This window comes from Dasypus novemcinctus, chromosome 18, assembly GCF_030445035.2.
Source record: "Dasypus novemcinctus isolate mDasNov1 chromosome 18, mDasNov1.1.hap2, whole genome shotgun sequence".
NCBI lineage: Eukaryota > Metazoa > Chordata > Mammalia > Cingulata > Dasypodidae > Dasypus > Dasypus novemcinctus.
The window spans coordinates 12,737,903-12,760,926 of record NC_080690.1 but is presented as its reverse complement, the minus strand read 5'-3'; the positions used below and the strand labels follow the sequence as shown (position 1 = coordinate 12,760,926).

Here is a 23,024-nt window from a genome sequence, read left to right as displayed (position 1 = left end):
TCTTTGTAAGAACAAGTCTTCATTTTCTGAATCCAAATGATTTCCAGTCTATCTTGCTAAGTGCAATTAAGAATGTTACTCTGCATCTGCATATTATATTGGATGTAAAATTATATTATAGATTATAAAAATGATTTTAAAATTTGAGATGCTGAGGTTGTCAAAACATTTCTATATTACCATTAAGCATCATGCACACATTCAACAGCTGGCTCTTTCCAGTAATGGAGAAAAGCAAGGTTCAGGGATCCAAAACTAATTAATTATACCATCTGCCATAATCCTCATTTTTATACATATGTATTTGGTATGTGTTTTATGTGTGTGTGTGCATGTGCACATTTGGAAAATTAAGCTCATATCAAATAACACACTATGCTTTCACAGAATGACTTAAGAGTCTAGATATTTCCTTATAGTGACGACTCCTGCTATACCTATTTCCCTTTCTGAGATTAATGCTAATACCTATCCAAAACTTAGTTTTCTTTTTGTAGTACACAATAAATATGAGAAAATATTTAGGCATCGAGGAAAAGAAATTTGCCTGTGGATCCTGGAAGGTGAGAGGGTCCCTCAAACCTCCTTCCTTCCTACCTTCTGAAACCATGGAAGCTTCCCCCTTTCTCTGCCCCTATCACAAGCTGCTTTAACCTCCCCTCTCCCATAAATTACCACAATCGCTTAACCACAAACTGCCTGATATCGGCAGAGATCAGCCTTAACCAGCCTGTAAAAATTTCCCAGCTGAGGACCTACGCATTCGCTGCTATGTTTAACCTAAAGTAGTCCATTTCTCAGATCCCCTCCCCACAGAACATGCTAAGGATGCCATTTTCTTGTCACATGATGTACGAGCTAGCATGTAGTGCTTCTGCGCATGCTCATCCACTGGCACGTATAGTCTGTCCTCCCAAGCCCCTTAAAATATGTAAAAGCCCTATGTAAACCCAGTTTGGACAGACAGATGTGAGCTTTGCCTCCTGTCTCCTTGCTGGTCAACCTTGAAATAAATCTTTCTTTCCTCAAACTCCCAGTGTCACACTATCAACATCTATGCACATTGGGCAGTGAGCCCATTGTTCAGCAACGCTAGTAGAGAAGATGAGTGCATTCTATCTACATAAAAATAGATGGAAGTTAAAATTTATACAAGAAAATCGAAGGTAAGGGAGTAGAGATAAAGAAGGCTGAACTCAGAAAGGAAAGCATTATGCTTTCAATTTTTAAGTTAAACTAGTGAATTAACTATATACAATTCTAAGATAAATGCATCTCAAGGACCATCATTAGAGCTCTATTCATTTTCTGCATTATTAGATTCTGTTTGGGCTTGTTTCTTATATCTATGGAATTCATTTTTTTTTTAAGTCTTAAAATATCAATTAACAAGACCTTATGTTTAAATTATTTTAATATAACAAAACATGCATGTCATTTCAGAGATTTCTGCATATTTTGGATCTGGCTCATCTGTGATTTATAATTTTCATGAAAATTATTCCTTAAGTAAAAACTCCAGCTCCCATGCTGCTTCATTTCATGGTGATATGAAGCTGAGCAGAGAAATGATCAATTTTAGCTTCCGAACAACACGAACACCAAGTTTACTGCTTTATATGAGCTCCTTTTATAAAGAATACCTTTCTGTCATCATTGCCAAAAATGGTGAGTGCCTTTTAGATGAGAGCAAAATGTGACTTAGAATTAGGTCAGTGATATTATGAATCATTCCCATGTTCTTGCTTCTCAAAGTACAAAAAACAAAAAACAAAAAAGTTTGCCTTTTAGAAATATGTATTTTGTTTTTTTTTTTCAGCACTATCCTATATGTTTTATCTAAAGGGATTCTTAAATTATTAAGATGCCTTTTAATTTTATAATTTTGATGATTTTGAATATTTGATGTGAAATTTTATTTTTTATTATTAATTTAAATGATTTATTATTATATTTTGTTATTGATAGACGCTCTTTAGTGCTCCAAATAAATAATCAAAATTGGTTTTGCAGTTCATTTATAAATAAGGTGCCTAGTTGTGCATTGCAAACGTTACCTTCAAAGCAAAGTAAAGAAGTACTGAAAGGGTGTTAATAAGCCAGTTGTATGTATAAGAAAATTTCCATAAGATAAAATCGTTGGTGTTAATAATGGCAATAAAATAGTAATGGGAAATGTTTGTACATCCATATGATATAATGGCATGTAGATTAGGAAATGTGCATGCTACAGAAAACTGTCACAGAAAACACTGCTATTTTTCTTCCCCAAATCCAAATTAAATATAAAAATTTTAGAAATAAATCTCTATTTGCATTAGAAAGATAAACAAGTATAAAATATGTGAATATATAATTACATATCAGATAAGACTCAGTAACAATGAATATCAAAAAATTTTTTAAATGTTCTGAGCATATTTACCTTCACTGTACCTACTGAAATTGTGGCTTATTTATTCATTAGGGTATTTTCTTTGTTAAATTAGAGGGTATCCTGTGGAGTAAACTAATTGACATTTCTGCATGCAAATAAGTGGATAGAATTAATTCTTATAGTGAGTTTGGCTTAAAAGCATTGATTTCACCCTTGTTCATTTCAAAGTCTTTGACCATGACCACTTGGAAATATATCTCATTTTTAGTATAACTACGATTGCTTATAGCAATTCCTTTGGTTCACTATGTTTTAGAGGTGGGAAATATAAACTTATAAAATATAAAATCATAGAACTCAATGACACTGCAATATTCCACAGTCTGATATTTAATAATATAGTATCCTAAGTCTTAAAGTTTTTTTTAAGTTGGAGGCTAGTGCAAAGATTTGCACATATTTAAATCTGCACTGACTTTTAGGAAAGAAAAAAATGGAAGATTTGCAGGGAAAATAAAGATTACTTATTAGCAAAAACTTGGTCTTGAATTTTAAAATAGTGCAATTTCACTTAGAATCTGCTAGGAATTGTGAAGATAGGGTACATCCAAGTGAACTACTGTACATTTTGTCACCAGAAATGAATAAATAACAACAACAAAAAGACTCTTAAGTTTTTATTGGTTATTTTTTAAAAGTACAATTTTAACTAAAAAATAACACTTTTTTTTTCACTTTAGGAAGTTTGCAGATCAGATACAAGCTAAATCACTCTCAAGATCCTGATGTCATTAACTTTGATTTTAAAAACATGGCCGATGGGCAACTTCACCACATAAAGATTAACAGAGAAGAAGGAGTCATCTTCATTGAGGTAATATAGTAAGTTCAACAGCAGCAATCATTGATTCAATTCTGACTCCCCAACATGTAGTTTTTAAAGCAAAATTCATAACAACTATAATAAACAAATAATAAACAAAGTCATCCTTCCAATGCTGTTCTCCACAGTTACAGATATACCATAAAATGTGTTGTTGTTGTTGTTGTTTTTTAAGTAGTAAGACTCCATCCAAGATATTATTATTTGACTACTTAAAATTTCAAGTTTCCCTCATTTGTTTCTCTTTACTCAGTAGGGAAATGCTGTCTACTTGATAATAGCTTACTACTGGTGGATTTATCAGAACTTCATAGAAACAAGTTTATATCAGAAGGGTAAAAATGTAGCAAAAATTACAACACAGGAAATGATAATTGTACTATCACAATAAATTTCTAAGAATGATTTGAGTTATAGCAGAGAAAGTGGAATTCACTACCATACCTTTTGAAGAAAATGTGTTAATGTTTTGGACCTTTACAAAGAGGCACATTTTTTAGCTTCATGATTCAAGTAAAAATCCCAAACTAAGTAAAAGTTCCAACACAAAAAATAACTTATTCTTTTTTATTGGCTTTACCAATTTTGATTCCTTATAAAGTGAGAAAAAGTAAATTGATGTAAATCATAGAGATAAAAAATTTTCTTTCATAGAAGGTAGGGTGGAGTGGTATCTGAAGGTAGTATAGGAATAGTTTAGAAAATAACATTGACATTTATAAATGGCTCTTTAATATTTGTTTTATTAAGCCTCTGGGGATAACCTAACAAGTGCTTATTTTATCATTTTCTCTTGTCTTCCTTTGCAATGTGTTCTCTTCTCAACAAACTTGGCATCAATTTCGGATGTTTGTATCACATGTAACAATTTTGTAGATTGACGAGAATTTAAGGAGTCAAGTCCACCTCTCCTCAGGTACAGAATTCAGTGCAGTCAAATCGCTTGTACTGGGCAGGATTTTAGGTGAGTAGAAGGAATGGTCTTTCCCCAAATGGTGATGCAGGAACATGGGTCGAAAGAGTCGTGTTCCAAACACAAAAGGCATTCATCATGCCAAAAGAAATTTCTTGCCTTTTATTAATTGTGGAGTAAGCGACACTCAAGGTAGAAACCATACTTTCTTAGAGGCATATGCATTGCAAGATGAGCAAGCATCCTGCAACGGTCAGAATGTCCCACTTGGTCTCTGCTGTGTGTCAATTGAGCAAAGTGAAACAAGATAGTGTTCTCACTCTTCTAAAATATCAAACTATAAAGGTATAAATAATAAATCATATATTTGTACTGTCTTGTTGAGATATTGTAGTTGACATTTATTCTTGCTAAAATCCAATCTACATGTTTTATTCTTATTTATATTTGTCAACTTCTTTTGATAATAGTTCTGAAATAGAAATAGAAGGGCATTTAACATCCAAATACATCTGCATTCCTTCTTTTTATGCTTTTATCACTTGCCAACAAGGACTAAATTCAAAGAGGGGAATGACTCTTAAAAAGGGATTTTCTTTTTAGTAATAAGTAAATTATAAATTGCAGTGGTACTTCATATTATTTAGCAGCAGGCAGTGAGGGAGAGAAGTGCTTCTTGTAATATTTTCATTGTCTTGATATTTGACACAAATTGGAATATTTTGCCCAATATAGTAAATGGGATCTTTTATTTTTTGGCCTTTTCAGTTATTTGTACCTCGATTAATCATTCCTTGTACATAATATCCAAATCTTGAGAATGTTTGATTAAACCCATGGGTGAATGATCAAATATTGGCCCTTGAAAAGATTAATAGTTAAGTTTATAAATATTTATAGGCTTTCAAGGACTATGGTGAGCATAAAAATTATGTGCTCTTATTCTCCAAACAAACAGTGGGAAATATCATGAATTGCAATGTTTTTTCAGTATGTAATAGTGGACATAAAATATATATGCAAAGTACTGTTTAACTTTTTGGCAGCCTAATTGAAAAATTCCAAGTGAGTCTCATAGTGCTAATTATATAAATCCAACTATTTAAGACTGGCACTCATATTATTTGCTCTAAGGATGCATATATAGTCAATAATAATTTGGCATGGAATGGTAATTCTGTTTTATTTTGTAGCTTTAAAACTGAGTCAAACTCTGGCCCCTGATGTCCTAATAGCAGATAAGACAATATACACATTTTTCCTATGCCTGTGACTAATAGTTTTGGCCTTAACTTCACATATATAGAAACAATGGTTAAAACAAAAAAGAAAATACATAGTTATTTTGTATTCAGTATTGTGAATATTTATAGCTACTTCAGGCCACTGTAGCAGTGAGGATACTGGTCTCCATGAATTGGCCATTTACCTCTGAACTTGTAACATAGGTGTTTCTAGGCAGCAGAAACAGTATTCAGAAAATGATAGTCCTAACTTCAGGGCCCATCCCCTTCCTTAGGGCTTTCAGTTGTGGGGGAGGTCAGTGTGCAGGTGGTTAGGGAAGGGATGAGAGACCTTCAGCAACCAAGGGTGAGGCAGCAGGTCCTTGGCAGTAGGACTATTTGCTCGAAAATCTCCTTGTTGAGCATCAGGCTCACAGAGGACTTTGCTCCCTCTTCTGTCCTCCATTAAGCCTACCTTGAACTGCAACTATCCTTGCTATACACAGTCATAAAAGAATGTATAACTGATTGTCCCAAAGGAATCCTGGTTTCCCCAACCTCAGTCAGAACTATGCTTTGATAGAATAAATGCCCTTGATGAGTGGAACGGTAGCTGACCATGTTCTCATTTATATTCAGTAGACGTATTAGTGAGGTAGGCTCTTGTGCAAGTTATAGCAGAAACTGTGACCGATAGTGAGATGCTGCAGGGACAGTTACCGGACATTGTATGTCCTCCCATGGCCCACTGGGTGGAACGTAGGAGAGTGTGGGCTATGATGTGGACCATTGACCATGCGGTGCAGCGGTGCTCAGAGATGTACTCCCCAAATGCAATGAATGTCTCATGATGATAGAGGAGATTGTTACAATGGGGGGAGGAGTGGGGTGAGGGGGGTGGGGGGTATATGGGGACCTCATTTTTTAAAATGTAATATTAAAAAAATAAAGACAAAAAAAGAAATAAATACGACTCTTGATCTCAAGAGCACCTCAGTCTAACAGGGGAAATGAGACATGGCCATAGAAATGTATAATACAAGATAGAAAATTTTAACACTGATGAATTATATTGACAAAAATCATATTTCTGAAGGAATTATATCTTCAAATTTAATGGTAGAGTTACTGATGGAAACATTCTTTGCAAATAGAAATGTGTAAAATATATTATAAAAACAATTGAGAAAATGATTTGCATTTTTTTGTGGAGGATTGTAATGATCAAACAGAATAATAATGTTCACTATATAATTATTTGTTTCCCTTCTTATAAATGAATAAAGGAGATTAGTTGGGAATTAAAAATGTTAACGTTTTTATCCAAGAATTGCATGTTATTCAAATGCATATCACTCATGTTGAAAAATAAGATTAAAGTTCAAATATTATAGTCTGAATCACTCATTCTCCTAATCATATAAGTAAAAATATATCTAGCCTGTGACTAAGGGCTAATGCTACATTCAAATCATATGTAATTCAAATGCTAATAATAATTTATGGTCAAATTTATTGTTGTATATGAATTTATAGTAAAATGTTATGTAGCATATTATTATATTTTAGTGTAGTATATTAATTTATAATAAAATAGGTCAATATGATGGTGACAAAAGGATTTGTTAATTTTCCAAAGAGAACTGCTCAATTTAAAGTTACTGTATTAGTTCAGGTCCTCTAAGAAATAGTTGCCAAGATAGGATTAAATGTGAACATTTCATTAAGGGAAACACCTGTATAAGAAAATTGGGGTGGGAACTTGCTAAGGCTGTCAGAGCCATCAGGCAGCTATGCAACTCTGCACTGGAATCAGGGAGAAAAAGAAGGATAGTTAGAAGTATCCCACATGGCTGTGCAGTCTAAAAAATGTTTGGCAAAGCCCTCAGGGAGTCCTTTAGCCAAAGCTGGCCAAGGTCAGGAAAAAGGCTGCCTTAGAATCTCTGCTATCATCAGCCATTGGTTGGGAGCATCCCATGGGCAGCCGGCCTTGACACAAGCTTGGGGATAATATCAGAACCCAGCAGTGGGGGGGCCTTGGCCAGTTACTCTCCCTGTAGCTGGAGGCACATTCCCATCAAGTATGGTTTCCATTTTTGTGTGACCTGTTTGGCTCATTGGTCCATCTATTCAGCACATACTTAGTACACTTACCGGGTACATACAGAATGCTGCTCAGCCAGGGAGACATTGCATCTTGCAACAGATGATCATTACAACAAAATGTTCACATGTATCCAGTTGAGTAGAATGTACCCTATGTGCTTTAAATTAGGGGTTCTTAACCAGGGGCCCATGAGCTTGAATTGAAATTCAAAAAAGGGTTATTCCTGTGGGGACTTGCTGGTGCACTATAGACAGTACAGTGTGGACTTAGTAAGAGGTCTGTGGTTTTCACCAGACGCACAAAGAGGTCCATGGAACAAAAAAGGTTAATAACCCCTGTTAAATAAAGTAGTTCCAAATCACCCTCCAAATTAAAATACTTCCATCATTTTAGAATTTCTGAGTATTTTTCCTTAATGAAGACCAATCAGTTTAATCTTTCCACTGATTACTATAAGGGATGTAAGAATACGTCTAATTTAGATACAAACTCTTTTGGTTTCTTTTTTTGCTTTATATCTGATTCCGGTATATGTGCTTTTAAAACACTGTTCCAAGATATGCACTCTTACTAAATTTGGTTTCTGTGACTAATTTTGTATAATTAGTATTCTGACTTGCTTCTATTGGGTTAAAAAATAAATGAATCATAAAAACATGAAAAGCAATCATGTTTATCAACCTTAGGAAATGAAGGGCAAGCATTGCCAGGTAGAATGGAGAGAACCCATTGAAGAATTATGGTTCTAAAGAGAGCTCCACAGATGTGGGATGCAGAACATCAATGAAAGTTTAACTGAGGACTTCTGCAAACTGCCTCACTTGAGTATACGAAAAGATATAATAGGAGACACAGTTTTAATGTGAGAAATTTATTTCCTTGTCTATTTTTTTAAAATGTAGGTAAATTCTAACTCTAAATAAAAATAGAAAAAAAAACACATTTGGTCAATTTTTATATTCTACTCCCTTAAAAGAAACATTTACTCTAAACTTATATACTATTATAGTAATATAATAATGAAATTATTTAAAGAAATTGTGGAGGCATACAGCTATTTTGTTTTTCTAATAAACTTTTATTGGCTCACAGTCCTTTCACCTGATAAAATCTAATTATACAGCATTGCATAATAAAAAAATTTTAAAGCCTGTCGTGGGAAAATGTGCCAAGTTTTAAGAAATACCTTAATAGAACCCATTATAAAATTGCATAAAAATTCCTGCTCAAAGGCCAAATAAAGATTACTATCACTGTTTATCTTCCTTTCTATTTAAAATACATAAGGACTTGATACTTGGCAATAACAACATATTGGAACTTCAAAGCCATGGTGGGAAGAGCAAGATTTGCAGCCAAGTAGCTCAGTTCAGATCCTCCTGTAATCAATAGGCTACATTACATCTGCTTTGCTTACTTGTCATTTACTGTAAAAGTAAGTCCTGTGTTTATATCTGGATACCTTTGTGGGCTAGAATGTTTTTATGTTTTTATTAAAGTAAAAGTCCAATTGTCCTTTACACCCATGCTGAGCTGTTCCTTTGGTATATTAGAAGTGAAAAATTTCTCTCTTCTGAGGCAGCAGAGCCAGGCGGTACACTCTGATTATAGCAGTGGAGACTTAGGCCAGATGTAAATAAAATCTGTTGTCAGCAGAGAAAAGGACTTCTACACAAGAACGTTAAGAACAATTCCAAAGTGGCAGGAATACTTTATGCAAAACTTTCTTCAAGCACAGAGGTGAGACAGAAAGGGGAACTAGTTTCCTAAGAGCCTTGTGAATTTTATAAGAATCTTGTGACTTGACTCTTAAGATAATGTACATATTATTTCAAAAGTAATTTTAGGAGAGAAGAGCAAATTAGAAGAAAAGTAAGAAAACTACCTAAAAATCATTTTTAATTCATCAGGTTGATTTGTTTTAGAATGTCATAGACTATCTTCAGTGCATAGTGTGACTTCCTTTTTATGGAGGTTTTAGTCGTTATCTTTTTGTTTTTAAAGCTTTTCTTAGCTACCCTATGAGTTCGTTTTTTCTTTTTTAAGATTTATTTATTTATTTCTTCTCCCCCCCACCCCCACTGTCATCTGCTCTCTGTGTCCATTTACTGTTTGTTCTTCTGTGTCTGCTTGTGTTCTCATTGGGCGGCAGTGGGATCTGTGTCTCTTTTTATTGTGTCATCTTGCTGCATCAGCTCTCCGTGCGTGTGGCACCACTCCTGGGTGAGCTGTGGTTACATGCAGGGCAGCTCTCCTTGTACAGGGGCCACTCCTTGCGTGGGAGGCACCCTTACACGGGGGCATCCCTGGGTGGGCCAGCACTCCTTGTGTGCAACAGCACTACGCATGGGCCAGCTCACCACACGAGCCTGGAGGCCCTGGGTATTGAACCCTTGGAGCTCCTATATGGTAGGCGGATGCTCTATCTGTTGAACCACATTTGCTTCCCAGCAATATCATTTTGAACTGTGCATCCTTATAAACTTAAAAATAGCTTTTCTCCTTATCATGAATGAATATAGATCAGAAGTGACACGTCCCAAACCCAAAGAACATTCATGATGCCAAAAGAAATTTATTACCTCATTTTAATTATAGAGCAAGTGATTAGGTAGAAATGGGAATTTTATTGGAAACACATATAATCAGGAGTACATGCATCCTCTAAGCAAGTATGCCCCTCTTAAAATTATGTCACACGCATCCCTTTCTTTGGGCAACCAAGCAGAGTAAAACACTTAAAAAATATATCATAGGATAAAAGCAATAGTCGCAAATCCCAAATTATGTACTTATTAGCTGACAAATCTGAAAACCTTTATACAATGAGAAAACTAGAATAATTTCTAAAAGAAAAAGGAGAAAGCAATTGTCTATTTCTTTAATTAGAAATATGCTTTAATTAGGTTTATGCAAAAGATAAAGCCATGATCAGCCATAATGCTAATGTGTAAGTCAGTAAGTTTATTAAAGCAGGCGTTGATAGAAGAGAGACAGAATGCCTGATGGAAGAGTGGATTTAGGGCTTTGAGGTGGAGGGATGACACAGCAAGGAGACACTGGACAGGTCAGTGACAATAGTCCATAGGGGAATCAGAATATGAGCAGTGAAATTCGAATTCTCCTACTGTTGTCTATTATGTGTAATAAGGGGTTAGAGATGGTTTCCATGCCATCAAAGTGCAATTTGATATTGTTACCTAAATATCACCCCTCTTGCTTGATATCTGCTACTAATGCTCCTTAAGAGTGATTGGAGTTCCTACGGCCCATCCTCATTGTGGAAATGAGGACTAGAGAAAGGGGAGAAACAATCCTTTCTTTCTGCTCTTCCTTCTGAAAAGACAGACAGCCTGATGTCATTTCTTTTAGTAATTTGTTCACAATGTACGTGAGTTCCAATGCCAGGGTGGAATAATGAGCCAACCTTTATGTTCAGCTCCCTTAAGAAAAATATTTACTCGAAAATTGTATAAATCAAAGGAAATATGCATGTGTAAAGTTGTTTTGTCATGTCATTAAGCTTTTATTAGATCACAGTTCCACCACATGAATAAAAAGAAAGATCATTTCATAATCTCAGGATTGCATAAAACCCCACATGGGGAAATGTGACCAACTTTTGAATAGTGATATAATTTAACTCGTTGTAAAATGATGGAAAAATTACTGTTGAAAGGCTGAATGGCGTTTATAATTACTATCTATTACCTTTTATATAGTATACATAGTGGTGCAGGAACACTTGACAACACTAATTTGTTGGTGGTAGTGGAAAGACCATCAAATAAATTTGCATCGAATAAGTTTGATTCAGATTCTACATAATTAATAGGCCCTTTTACAGTTTTTTTAAAACAAATCAATTTTATTGATACTTATTAATAAAGCATTTGTCCATCCAAAGTGTACAATCAGTGGTATTCAGTGTAATCACATAGTTGTGCACTCATCCTTTCAATCATTTTCAGAGCATTTTAATTATTCCAATAATAACAATAATAAACAAAAACCAACCAAACAAAAAAAATTCATCACCTCTCAATCTCTCTGTTTCCCCTGACATACATAGCTGCTATTCTATTTCCTTTTCTCTAGTTTATTTGTATTTATATTTTGTAAAAACAGCCTTATATATGCAATATCACCCATATTCATATTTTACATGAGGTTTCACTATTTTTATACAATCCCATGTTACATTTTGTAGCTTTCTTTCTAGCAATATAACACTTGTTTTTTATATCCAAAACTCATTGTTAACCTCTGGGTTCCATTCATGGATTAATTTTTTTCTGTTAGGATACTTTTCTAAAAACCTGGTGATTATTTTCACTCATTCTGAGCAGAAGCTTTGGTATATTTTGAGGCAATGACCCATAGGGATCATTTTTCTCTTCTCTCCGGCAGAGCCAGGAAGTACATTCAGGTTACTGCAGTGGCCATTTAGGCCAGATGTAAATAAAGTCTGTGGTCAGAAGGAAGAGGATGTCTACTCCCTCTCCTCAGAAGAGCATTAAAGCCAAGTTCCAATCTGTTAGGAGCCCTTTCTATAAAATTTGCTTTAAAGCATAGGGGCAAGAAAGAAAGTTTAATTACATTACTTAAGGACACTGTGATTTTGTAAATATTTTGACAAATGACACTTCAGATGAGGCAGGTTATGTTCGGTGTAAAGAAGAAGCACAGGTTACAGTGAGATAGCTACTTAAAAATCTCTTTTGTATTAGGTTTTCAAGTTTGTATCTCAGAGCACTAGGGATTGGTTGGCAAATAAATACCCTTTTGTAAAAAGCTGCTCCTTTGTTTGGTATTTGTTGCCTGATTTGCCACTATATCTTTCCACTAATTCTTTTTTAAATTGACTCCTGGGTATAATTGCATATAATTAAAAAATAATAATAAATCACTGCAGTGGATATAAGATGGCTGGGTTCTAGCTCTGGCTTCTCCTCTGATTCATCGCACAATTATCTGGCAAGTCTTCAAATTTCTTTCTGGGTTAAAGCTATTTTTAATATGGCACCTTTTGATAGGAATGTCCCTTATGAACTACTTACCTTTGTTTTCTGAGTTCTGTTAGGTTATGAGAGCCAGAAGAAATTGTTCTTGCATTTACTGTCATATCTTTTTCAGAAACAGTCCCCTTTCTGGGTAAAAGAAAGATGCTTCTCACAAATTTTAATTCCTTGGCACTCTATTTTCCTTTTAAGCTTTTTGTTCAAAGTTTTCTTCTTTATAAAAGTGGAAGATATTCCGTTGGTTGGGAAATAGAAACGAATCTAATTGATTAAGTGGAAAGACTACCCAAAATTCTGAGCCATTTAATAATTGTTATGACTGGAAACATCTAAAACATGTTTGTCTTATCAAGATTTCTGCAAAGCAGGTGGCATTTGTCCTCAATTCTTCCATCCTCTTTTTCTAACCCTTTTTTTGTTAGCATTTTAGCAATCAGAGAGCAAGAAAGATCCCATGAGCAAAATAATTCATTGACTTTCTTAGCACAATGCAGCTATCTGATGCCACGTATTTCTAAGGACACCTTTGTTTATGAGAAATTTAATATAGCTGTTAAGTTTGTTTAGACTCAGTTCTGGGGAGATGACTCCTAGGTCCATTGTATTCCCCTTCACTCCTAATGCCAACTCCAACCATTTGTCCATCTCATCCAGCAGGCAGGGGGAGCCTTTGAGAAAGCCATTGTGCTACTTCCTATCACCTGGGCTGGGAAAGAGCCTGGGGAATAACCTAGAGGAGCCTTGGGGCAGAGGGCTTGCGGGGAGGAGGACAAGAATCCTATGGATCTTGGAGCTTGCTTGGCTTACAGATATCCCTGGACCTGGTGAGGTAAAAGTCAGAATTGGGATCCATCAATTGCCCATTCTCCCTGTTTCCCAAGGAGCTGAGGCTAACTAGAAATTTGGGCAAGTGCTTTCTGTCCTGGGGTTGGGTGAGGAGGAGAGGCTTCCTTTTGGCACTCTGCTCGTTAACAGGTGCACGGATGTCTACATACTCTGGGTGTATGGCACCTAAGAAAGTCAGTGCCTGGGCACTAGTAAGTGGACCAAAAAACAACTTCCTACTTAGGAAGATTCAACAGTAAGAAAAGGTGAGAACAAACAAAACTAAATCTATCCTTATCAAAATAAAGCAATGTAGGGAGATTGACAAAATTTGAATGTGCCATAATAAAAGCATCTTAAGGAAATTCTACTAAGGCAACAAAAGTACTTTGAGGAAATAAAAAATGTGATTTTCCAAACTAAAGAATTCAGCAGAAGAGAATGATCTTTGTTGGTACTTGAATTTGTCACCCAGAAGATCAAGTAGATGAAGCAATCTGACTCACACAGAAATAAGTGCTAAGAGATAGAAATTAGAAAGGAAAATAAAACAGGTTTAGAGAATACAAATAGGGGACAATGTGAATAATTGGAATTCCAGAAGAATAAAAATGATGAAGCTACACCAATAATTGCATGCAAGAAATATGAAATTTTCCAAGGTAAAGAAAAACCTGGAGTCTGCAGATTGAAAGGGCTCACCAAGTTCTATGACAAAACATATACACCTACAGATAATTTGTTTCCCAAATCATGGGGAATCTTATAAATTTTTAAAAAGAAGCAATAGAGCCAGAAGTTGTTGGAATAATGTCCAGACACTACCAAGAATCATTCTTAAAATCATTCTGTGTAAAGAATCATTCTTAAAATAAACACTAAAAACCCTCAAATTCATCAAGATAAGTATCTATTCAGGATGCACTCCATCCCATTGTCTAATGTGCTTTCTTTATAGCTTTATTACTCTTCAAAATTCTCATTTAGCTATTGTTTCTGTTGTTTATCTGTCTCCTCCCCAACAGACTGTAAACTGCTTGAATGCTGAGGCTTGGCCTTCTAAAGCTCTAGCTCTTACTGCATTATTTGAGTGACTACCTCTTCTAAGTTTTAGAGTTTAGAGTATTAATTTTTCACACACAAAAAAAACCTCCAAATAAGTAATTATGCTTTCAGTTTCTAAATATAAGGTTTGTAAAAGTTGCCCCATTTCAGGTTTTTACCAGACAAAATGACTGTTGTCTATTTACAGTATTTTTGTATGTTTGTTTCAAAAGCTAGGATTTTTTAAAAGGCCTTTAGAAATTTTGTTCAATTTTAGCCTTGAGAAGAAATGTGGAGACCACTGTCCTGGCATGTTGGTATTAAAGTATATTTCCTTTTTACTTTTCATTAAAGTAATACAACTCCAAACCAACAAAACTGTCTTTTCTACAAACGTGCATCCGTAGGCTTTGATGACAGTGGAACTAAGTTCCTTGGTTCAAACACATTAGCGGATTGTCTCCTACAGTACAACACGATGCTGGAGATTGAGGGTCAGCCATTCCCTCCAGGTGCTTACAGTCTACCATGTGAGCAGCAGAAGGATATTCTTTAAGTGCTTGGCAGTATAGCCTGGGTGTTGGGGGAGGGAGGACAGTTTGGCCTCTGGAGTTATTAATAGATGTATTAATAGGTGTATTTCTGAATGACAGGAGATCCCTGAAACAGGGAAAAATGGCAGTATGGTGTGAAAGTTCTTACTGCGGTTCAAGAGACCCTAATAGCCATGGCATATGCCTTCTACCACCAGATAATATAATCCCTCTGGCTTGTTCAGGCAGGGTCAAAAAAAGTATCAGAAAGTTTTCAGTCAGACCAAATTGTCAGGTTGGACAATGGATAAGTGAACTCCAGAGGCTCAATTTTCCCTCTAGCTTCTGTTATTTTCTCAGTTTAAATCTCAGAAGTCGATTCATTTCCACTTCCAGGAAGCGCTTCTCTGTAACCTCTCAAATATTGACTATTAGCCCTATCATAGGTACAGTTTAATGATCTAGTTTAAAATTTAAAATGTCATGGACCCTCATCAAGTTCATAACCTGACACATTCTTATGCAGGTTTAATCATTTCCAGGGAGTTAATCATATGCTTAATTAGCCACACTAAAAGCTCACCTCATTAACCTGAGCAATTTCTCCAATTGTTGTGGAACGCCTTAATGGATTTAACTCTTGTAATAAAGGCAAAGGAAAAGGAACTTAGTAGCTGTATATTTATTGCTGTTGTATTAAGAGTCTCAGAATATTCAATTCCCGTTCCGTTGCCCGTTTGCAGTTTGCACTACGATTAATGTTGCGGCGTTTCTGTGGATTTACAGAGCACAACGATGTCGACCAGGAGACGGCGCTGGCCGGCGCCCTGGGCTTCACCGGCTGCCTCTCGGGGGTGCAGTTCAGCCACGTGGCCCCTCTGAAGGCGGCTTTGCACCCGCGCCCCCCAGCGCCCGTCACTGTCACAGGACACGTGACTGAGTCCCGCTGTGCCGCCCAGACTGGCGCTGACGCCACATCAAGGGAGAGGACCCACTCGTTTCCAGGTGGCTCACCACCTTTCCTTTGCCCGGTCCCAAACACAGCACGTCCAATGGGTGTTTAAAACTTCTCATGTTTACCTGAGGCTACATTCTGGAGATGGTTTCTTAAAATTAGTTTTGTTTGTTGAACTTTCAGTTCTCTTGACCATTTCTTTTCTAGATATCCAATTTCTTATTTATGTGGGTCATTGCAGCTGATATTGCTTAAGTTTTAAATAACAGAGACCCCTATTTACCTTCTTAATTATGTTCTGGCTAAAACAGTTATGAATATCTCAAAATTCCTTTTTTACTTGCCTGTCATCCACTTTTTTTTTTCCCCTTTAACTGCAGATCATTCTGGAACAATAGATGACAAAGAGCCCATAGCTAATGCAATCAAAAGTGACTCTGCAGTAATTGGAGGTAATAGGAAGCATGAATGAGCTCTTCTTGGTACTTGTTATCATTACTAATAACGTGGAATATTTAGTATTAAAGGAAATATTTATGAAGACACTATATATTTCCCAAGTGTCAGGCATTGGATAGTGAAAATAATGGGGTCCTTTGTTATTTGTACTGATTGTTTAATAGATTCTTATTGAATTCCCAGCTTCCTTGGAGGTTTTTCGTATAAATAATTGACAAATTCACTGAAGCACCACTTTCAAAGAATACTTGCTAAACTATGTAATCATGAATATTACTTAACTTGGAAATGCCAACTAGATTTCCTAGAGCATTCTGAACAGATTTAAAGAACTATCATTTTTCTTGATTTCTTGGACATATCATTGCTTCTGCAAGGGTTTGGGTAAAAAGGAGAGAAAATCTAGGGCTGATATTAGAAGTGGATGTTTTATGTTGCCTCAATATGTAATAAAAGGGATATGTGCCTGGTTTTGATATCCCTGTCTGTGAACTGTATGCTTTAATTTCATTTTTATTGAATAATAGGCTAGTGGACTAAAAGTGGTCTGTAGTTATTTTAGATTGCAAAGTTACCAAAAAAACGTTTAAAGTATATCTTCCTGGAAATGAAAGCAGTATATTCTCTAAGACATAATTTATCCAAAACCAACTCCAAATATAAGCCATTTTGCTTCCTGATTAATGAGTTTAAGAATGTCATTAATCAGATCACTGAAATGCTAATTGGTTTGCTTTTCTACATTCTGCATATATACAGACATGTAAAAGTAAACAATTATTTTATTACATTGCACCAAAATAGCATGATTACTCATAGACTTGGGCAATTTATGTGGGCAATATACTTGATACTTGATTTCTATTTTGTACACTCTTACTCATGTAGACATAAGCTTCTTCCAAATAGTTGGGAGTCTAATTAAACATTAGACAGTAGTACTGATCAAATCTCTGTGAGGATGTCAGCATCCTTGTTTCTATCAGTTCTTTTCTCTTTTATCAAATTAAGAATGTTTAAATTAAAGACCCATAAAATAGGGTCCCCATTTAATCACCTAACAAGAAAAAAGCAAACCCCTCTTGGAAGAGCAGTTAATACATGCATGTATAAAGGAAATGCTTCATATGGCAAAAAATCATTTAAAGCTGTCATATTTTAAATATGCTCAACATTTTAAGCTAGGATTTCTATCCAATAATTATCTTAGTGCTATGTAAGACTCTTTTAGTACATACAACTAATAGATACAGATAGAGATTTGAATTTATACACACTCTCTCATACACATGAGAGTGAATGTCTATTAAGTAAATATTAGAACAAAATATTTAATCTTTAGAATATTACTCTTTTGGCAAACATCATTAGTCAGATTTACAAAGTAAAACAAGAGTCGTGGTGATAACTTATTCTAGTGTTATTCTAGAATGGGAATAAGTTATAGTTCATCTGTGATGTTTCACTTGGCAAAAATGCACTGAACAGATAAAGATGGGTGTAGGAGGCTTAGGAACCAAGAGCTCTCCAGATTCTATGAACCCAATATTGTCAGCTTCTGATCATTGCAGTGACTCAGCTTCAGAAGCAGAGCAGATGGTAATGGCTGTCTCAGTGCCTCAGTGCAGAAGGCCTTGCCTGAGACCACGTGAAATTTATCTACTAAACCACAGTATATTGTCCTCCAGTGAGTTGCCCTACTTGGTAGAATTTTCCTAGGTTTTTTAACCCTTGTCTAGTTACTCATAAATTGCACCCACTGTATAATAAAATTGAATCGTTTAAGGATTTTTCAAATTGGCTATGCTTCATGTCTTCTGCATTTTAGATTATCTTTTTCCTCACACACAAAATGCATAGTGTAAGTCAGGAGAATCGATTTAATAAGACATTTTAAATTGGTAACCCAGATATTGTAGAGTTTCTGGCCAGCCTACACAGCTATTATCTAGTTGGACAGATTTAGACAGAGAGACTGCCATATAGTTTCTTCACCAAAACACATTCACACAGAATTTCAGGTAGCAAGGTCATAAAGTACAGTGGTTGACCATATTTTATTCAGTGTATCTTTTTTTTGGATATAACAGGGAATATCAAGCTTTTTCTAGGACACAAAAAATCCTGACATAAAATCACTCCACATTAAAAGAGATAAATCTTATCACAGAGCAAACAAGTTCCAGAGACATCTCATGATTTTGACTGTCTGGATGTCCTGTTGGGGCCAATGTAATAGTGAAATTCATTTTTAAATTGCAGTGACCTGCTCTCTAGAGATCACATCTCATCAGTTTTTCACTTTGAAATTGTTCAGAACCTCTTTGTAAACCAGACCAAAATACATTTATAGCATCTCAACTTATTTTTCTGCACTAAGAAAAATACATTGATCAAATATTTTTATTTTTTTATTTTTTATTAATTTGACTAATAATAGGAACAAAAAGAATTACAACCATTAGTAAATCCTTCATATTTCAAGCACAGAATTTAGGTTACCACATTTATATTAGACTTATCAGCAAAGAATTGTACTCTTTCTCGGGTAAAGCTGATCTACTCAAAATCTGTCAAAGTTATTGGTTTCACGGGCCATGATGAATCAGCACAGCACACCATGTGCTCAGAAATCTGTGATGAGTAAGAACCTTCAAAGCTTTGAGTTGGTTGGACTCCGTTACAGTTACTTATACCTACTTTAAACTAGAATGGAGAGTCCTAATTTTACAATACGAGATTTGATCCATACTGCTGTTTTTATAATACCTATTTTTATCTACAAAACCAATAAGTTAATATCTCTACCACTCTCATCAGAAAGACTGAGTATTGGCAAGTTTGCAAACCCAGGGTGACCGAAATAGTTTTCCAAAGTAATTTTCATTTGAAAGCTCAAATTTATCATTGGCAACATATATTGTCAGTTGTTTTTCATGAAGTAACAGACATTCATTTCAGAAAAAATATCTGCCAAATACCCAAGTCCAAAAAACCATAGTTTGCCTGTCGTTATTTCAAGTAAAAATGATGTTCCACAAAGGAAAAAAGCAGCTAGTTCAATTCACAACTCAAAAAGTACAAGTGCTTTTCCGGTAGATAACCATCTTACTTCCATATAAAACAAAAGTGCTTCTTATACACTTCTCCTTTCATCACACAAAATATTAAAAATCATTAGTTAGGGGTCAGATTTAATAAAATGAAAATTCTTACTGCTTCTTCACAAACATTCTTAAATGACACTTTTGTTTTTTTTTCTGTGATTGCCAGGAAGTACAATGACATACTTTATAAATTCAATAACTACTGCTATAGCTTGCTATCATTGCCTTAATTCATGCTAAAGCACCACAGATTTTTACCAAATCTTGTTTTTCACCATTAGTGCACATATCCTCACAGTGAAATAGGCTTGAAAATAAATTTGACCCTGTAGATCCCCTCAAAGAGTCCTGGTGACCTCCCAAGGATTCACAGACCACACTTTGAGGACTGCTGGCCTAATCTAAAGTCAGAGTTGAGAACCAGTGACATAGCTAACTATTGCAGTACTTAAAACACACTAGAAATTTCAAATAATCAATATTCCACATATAGAAATTATATTATCTATCATCTATGTTTTTATTAGCAAGCATTATTCATATAAAAACCTATTCCTGTTATTCAATAATATGGCAAATTATTGAAAATCAACTTTATCAAAATTTGTACAAATTTAGTTCTTTTAAAATGGTAGTGTTTTTATAATTTCAGAATAATTAGAACTTAGTGTATTATTATGAAGTGACGATGTGATCCTAAAGACATATACTTCTGTGTTTAATATGAATACACTAAATAAGTCTCATCATAATATGCTTTGAGAATAAATGGAGCTGAGCCTACAAGGTTGATAGAACTTAGTAGTAAATTTGATATTATGATGGCACTTGACCTAGAAATACCTTGACGTTCAGATACTTCCAATTTGTAATATAGTTGATACTTACTTTAAGTAGAAAACAATTTTACTAGACTTATAAGCCAGTGAAGTCAGTTCAGTTCCCTTTCAGACAAAAATTCTGACATTGTATTTCTTTTCTCTTTTCTTTCTAGGTTTGATAGCTCTTGTGATCTTTATCTTGCTTTGCATCACTGCCATTGCTGTTCGCATTTATCAGCAGAAGAGATTGTACAAAAGAAATGAGGCAAAAAGGTCAGAGAATGTAGACAGTGCTGAGGCTGTTTTGAAAAGTGAGCTTAATATACAAAATGCAGTCAGTGAAAATCAAAAAGAGTACTTCTTCTGATTGGCAGCTGTGCTTTAACTTACAATTATGACAGTTTGTTTCAATAGCCAGGGGCTTTCTATGGACAAAAAAAAATGCTCTTACATTGAATGTACAGGCGATGGATTTGCAGCAGTGCCATCCTGCCCACATCCAGGCTTGCGATGGCTCCAGGAGGCTTCATCCAGTGACATGTGTCCCACAGCAGTCATTCTGTATAAAAAAGAATTCAACATTGCTGTTAATTTTCAACTGTTCTGATATGATCTAAATCATAAGTCTAACTCTCTGAGTGACTATGGTTTTTAAATGTGAAAACTGTAGTCCTTGTCTCTTAACCATGTGAAACATAAGTTTTGTTAGTGATAAAAGTCAAAACTGGATGATAATGACCTTGCTTTATTTGAGAACATATGCTGTGTTTGTTTTAGTGTTCCCATGGTGTTATTCACAGACCTGGAGATGCTTCTAGGGTCCTGCTTGGCTGGCGTTTACATCATCAGTGGCCAAAAGTAGATAAAATAAAACTCCTTTGCCTTTCACTGTATGGCATCCAATGCATCAGTAGCCTGGAAAGATGTTTTGTCAAGGTAGTTTGTTTGCATTACTCTTTTTCTATTTGACTCTTTTTAATCATTTTGCATACACTTGGTTTTGAGTATCAGACTTCCGCTGTGAACATGTAATTTATATGTAACAAGACTCAGAGAATGCAGTGGTCAATAGATGATGTCTTGCCTTTAAAACTTTTTTTGTTTGATTGTATCATTGTTTACTAATGACAGTTGTTAAGAATGACTAATGCCAGTCTCCCAAAGAATGTGTGATGTTTTCCACTAAACTTGCTGATATAAACAAACATAGTTCTTATAATTGCATTAACATATTTTTATTTACATTTGTAATATAGTTTCCCCAAATCTTGGATGATTAGGTCAGTTTTATTTACAGGTTTATGCTTTCTGTTTTCTAAAGTCGATTACCAACTTGTCTTTGATTTCCTATGACTATGTTCCACGGAGCATGTTTTTATGCATTCTAAAATGAGATGATTTGAATTGTAAAGCTCCGTTTCCCATTCTAAAAATGATACTCCTTCAGGCACACATCTTCCTGTGAATTGACCTCCAATACATGCTTTTTGGACTATAAGCTACAACCACATCCCCTTTCTGCAAAGCCACTACAGTGATGAAAGAATGCTCCCTCCAAGGGAGATGACATGTTATGTGATCTATACTAAAAGATGTCATTCTATGCACTGCTACCTAGAAAGGTGGGGTCAATTTCTCATAAAGTACCAAGAATCACTACAAACTACTAACTGGTGTGTTCTTATTAGCATATATGTACCCATTAGGAGATCAAATAATTGTCATTTGCTTTATGGGAACTGTTTCAAGAACTAATTTTGAGGCAAAATAAACAAAATGCTTGCATGGAGCTACCCTTTAAATTCTGTAAGACAATTATTAAAAAGGCACTTTACTATCTATTCTCAAACCTTCCATGTGCCTGCCAAGTGAAAATTAGATTCCTCAGTTTGTCCATACCAGGACATTTTAGAAATATATATATGGTGTTACTGGCATCTTATTTTCCATGTTTTCCAGTTAACCCTCTTTCCAAAAACGCTGTTTTCCCATTGTATTACATCTACACTGATGTTTCTGCAAATGCCTAAGTTTTAAGGATCTGAATTAATATAGTAATTTATAAAGAACCTATCTTAGTAAATGGTATATATAATTTGTTTGCTTTTTTTTTAAAATCCAAAGACTTCTGGTGACTAGGGAAGTATTTAAGATAGAAAAAGGAGTTTTCTTTGATGTAAAGTTGAATGCAAACATCATTGCAGCTCTGAATCTTTTACAAGTGTACATTGTATTCAGCAGCATTAGCCTCGTTGGTAGCTGGAATGTAGACCTGTTTATAGATGGAGACGCCTCACTGTCCTCTGTGGTCAGCACTGCTAGAGACCACATTGGCATCAAGACGCTATCGGTACATCATATGCCATCACTTTCATTTCCTGATTTGTAATCTGCTCTTTTGTTTTTCCTAATAAAATGCATTTTCGAAATAAAAAATGCAGAATATATTTTAAAAGAAGTTGTAAAAAAGTTAAAATAAGAGGACTATACTGATTTTTTTCTTAAAACAGTAAAAAGATGTGTAGACATATGCCTTCTTTGTAGTGTGTGTTTGTGTTTTAAACATTTTCATACGTCCTGCGATTATCACGAATTACAAACTAAAGCTGCAATTACCATCTATTTTTCTTTTTAAATGGATCAAAAAATGGAGGAAAAATAGAAAAATGTTTACTGATTGCTACAAGTAAAGGCAAGTTACACTGGATAGAAAGTTTTGCCAGAGAGCAGTGATTTGCCTGTAAGCAAGTCTTTGT

General features: G+C 35.0%; 1 protein-coding gene across 1 annotated transcript in view; it reads left to right on the top strand.

Annotated features, from left to right (window-relative positions):
* The window catches only part of CNTNAP4 (contactin associated protein family member 4), a 299,921-nt gene extending 277,123 nt beyond the window's left edge, over positions 1 to 22,798 (top strand). The window contains exons 19-24 of the mRNA XM_058279681.1: positions 1,444 to 1,668; positions 3,118 to 3,251; positions 4,137 to 4,224; positions 15,713 to 15,931; positions 16,262 to 16,333; positions 20,442 to 22,798. Coding sequence (XP_058135664.1) covers positions 1,444 to 1,668; positions 3,118 to 3,251; positions 4,137 to 4,224; positions 15,713 to 15,931; positions 16,262 to 16,333; positions 20,442 to 20,635 — 932 coding nt within the window. The 3' untranslated portion in view covers positions 20,636 to 22,798. The remainder of the gene's footprint in view (positions 1 to 1,443; positions 1,669 to 3,117; positions 3,252 to 4,136; positions 4,225 to 15,712; positions 15,932 to 16,261; positions 16,334 to 20,441) is intronic.
* Positions 22,799 to 23,024: the final 226 nt, after the last annotated feature.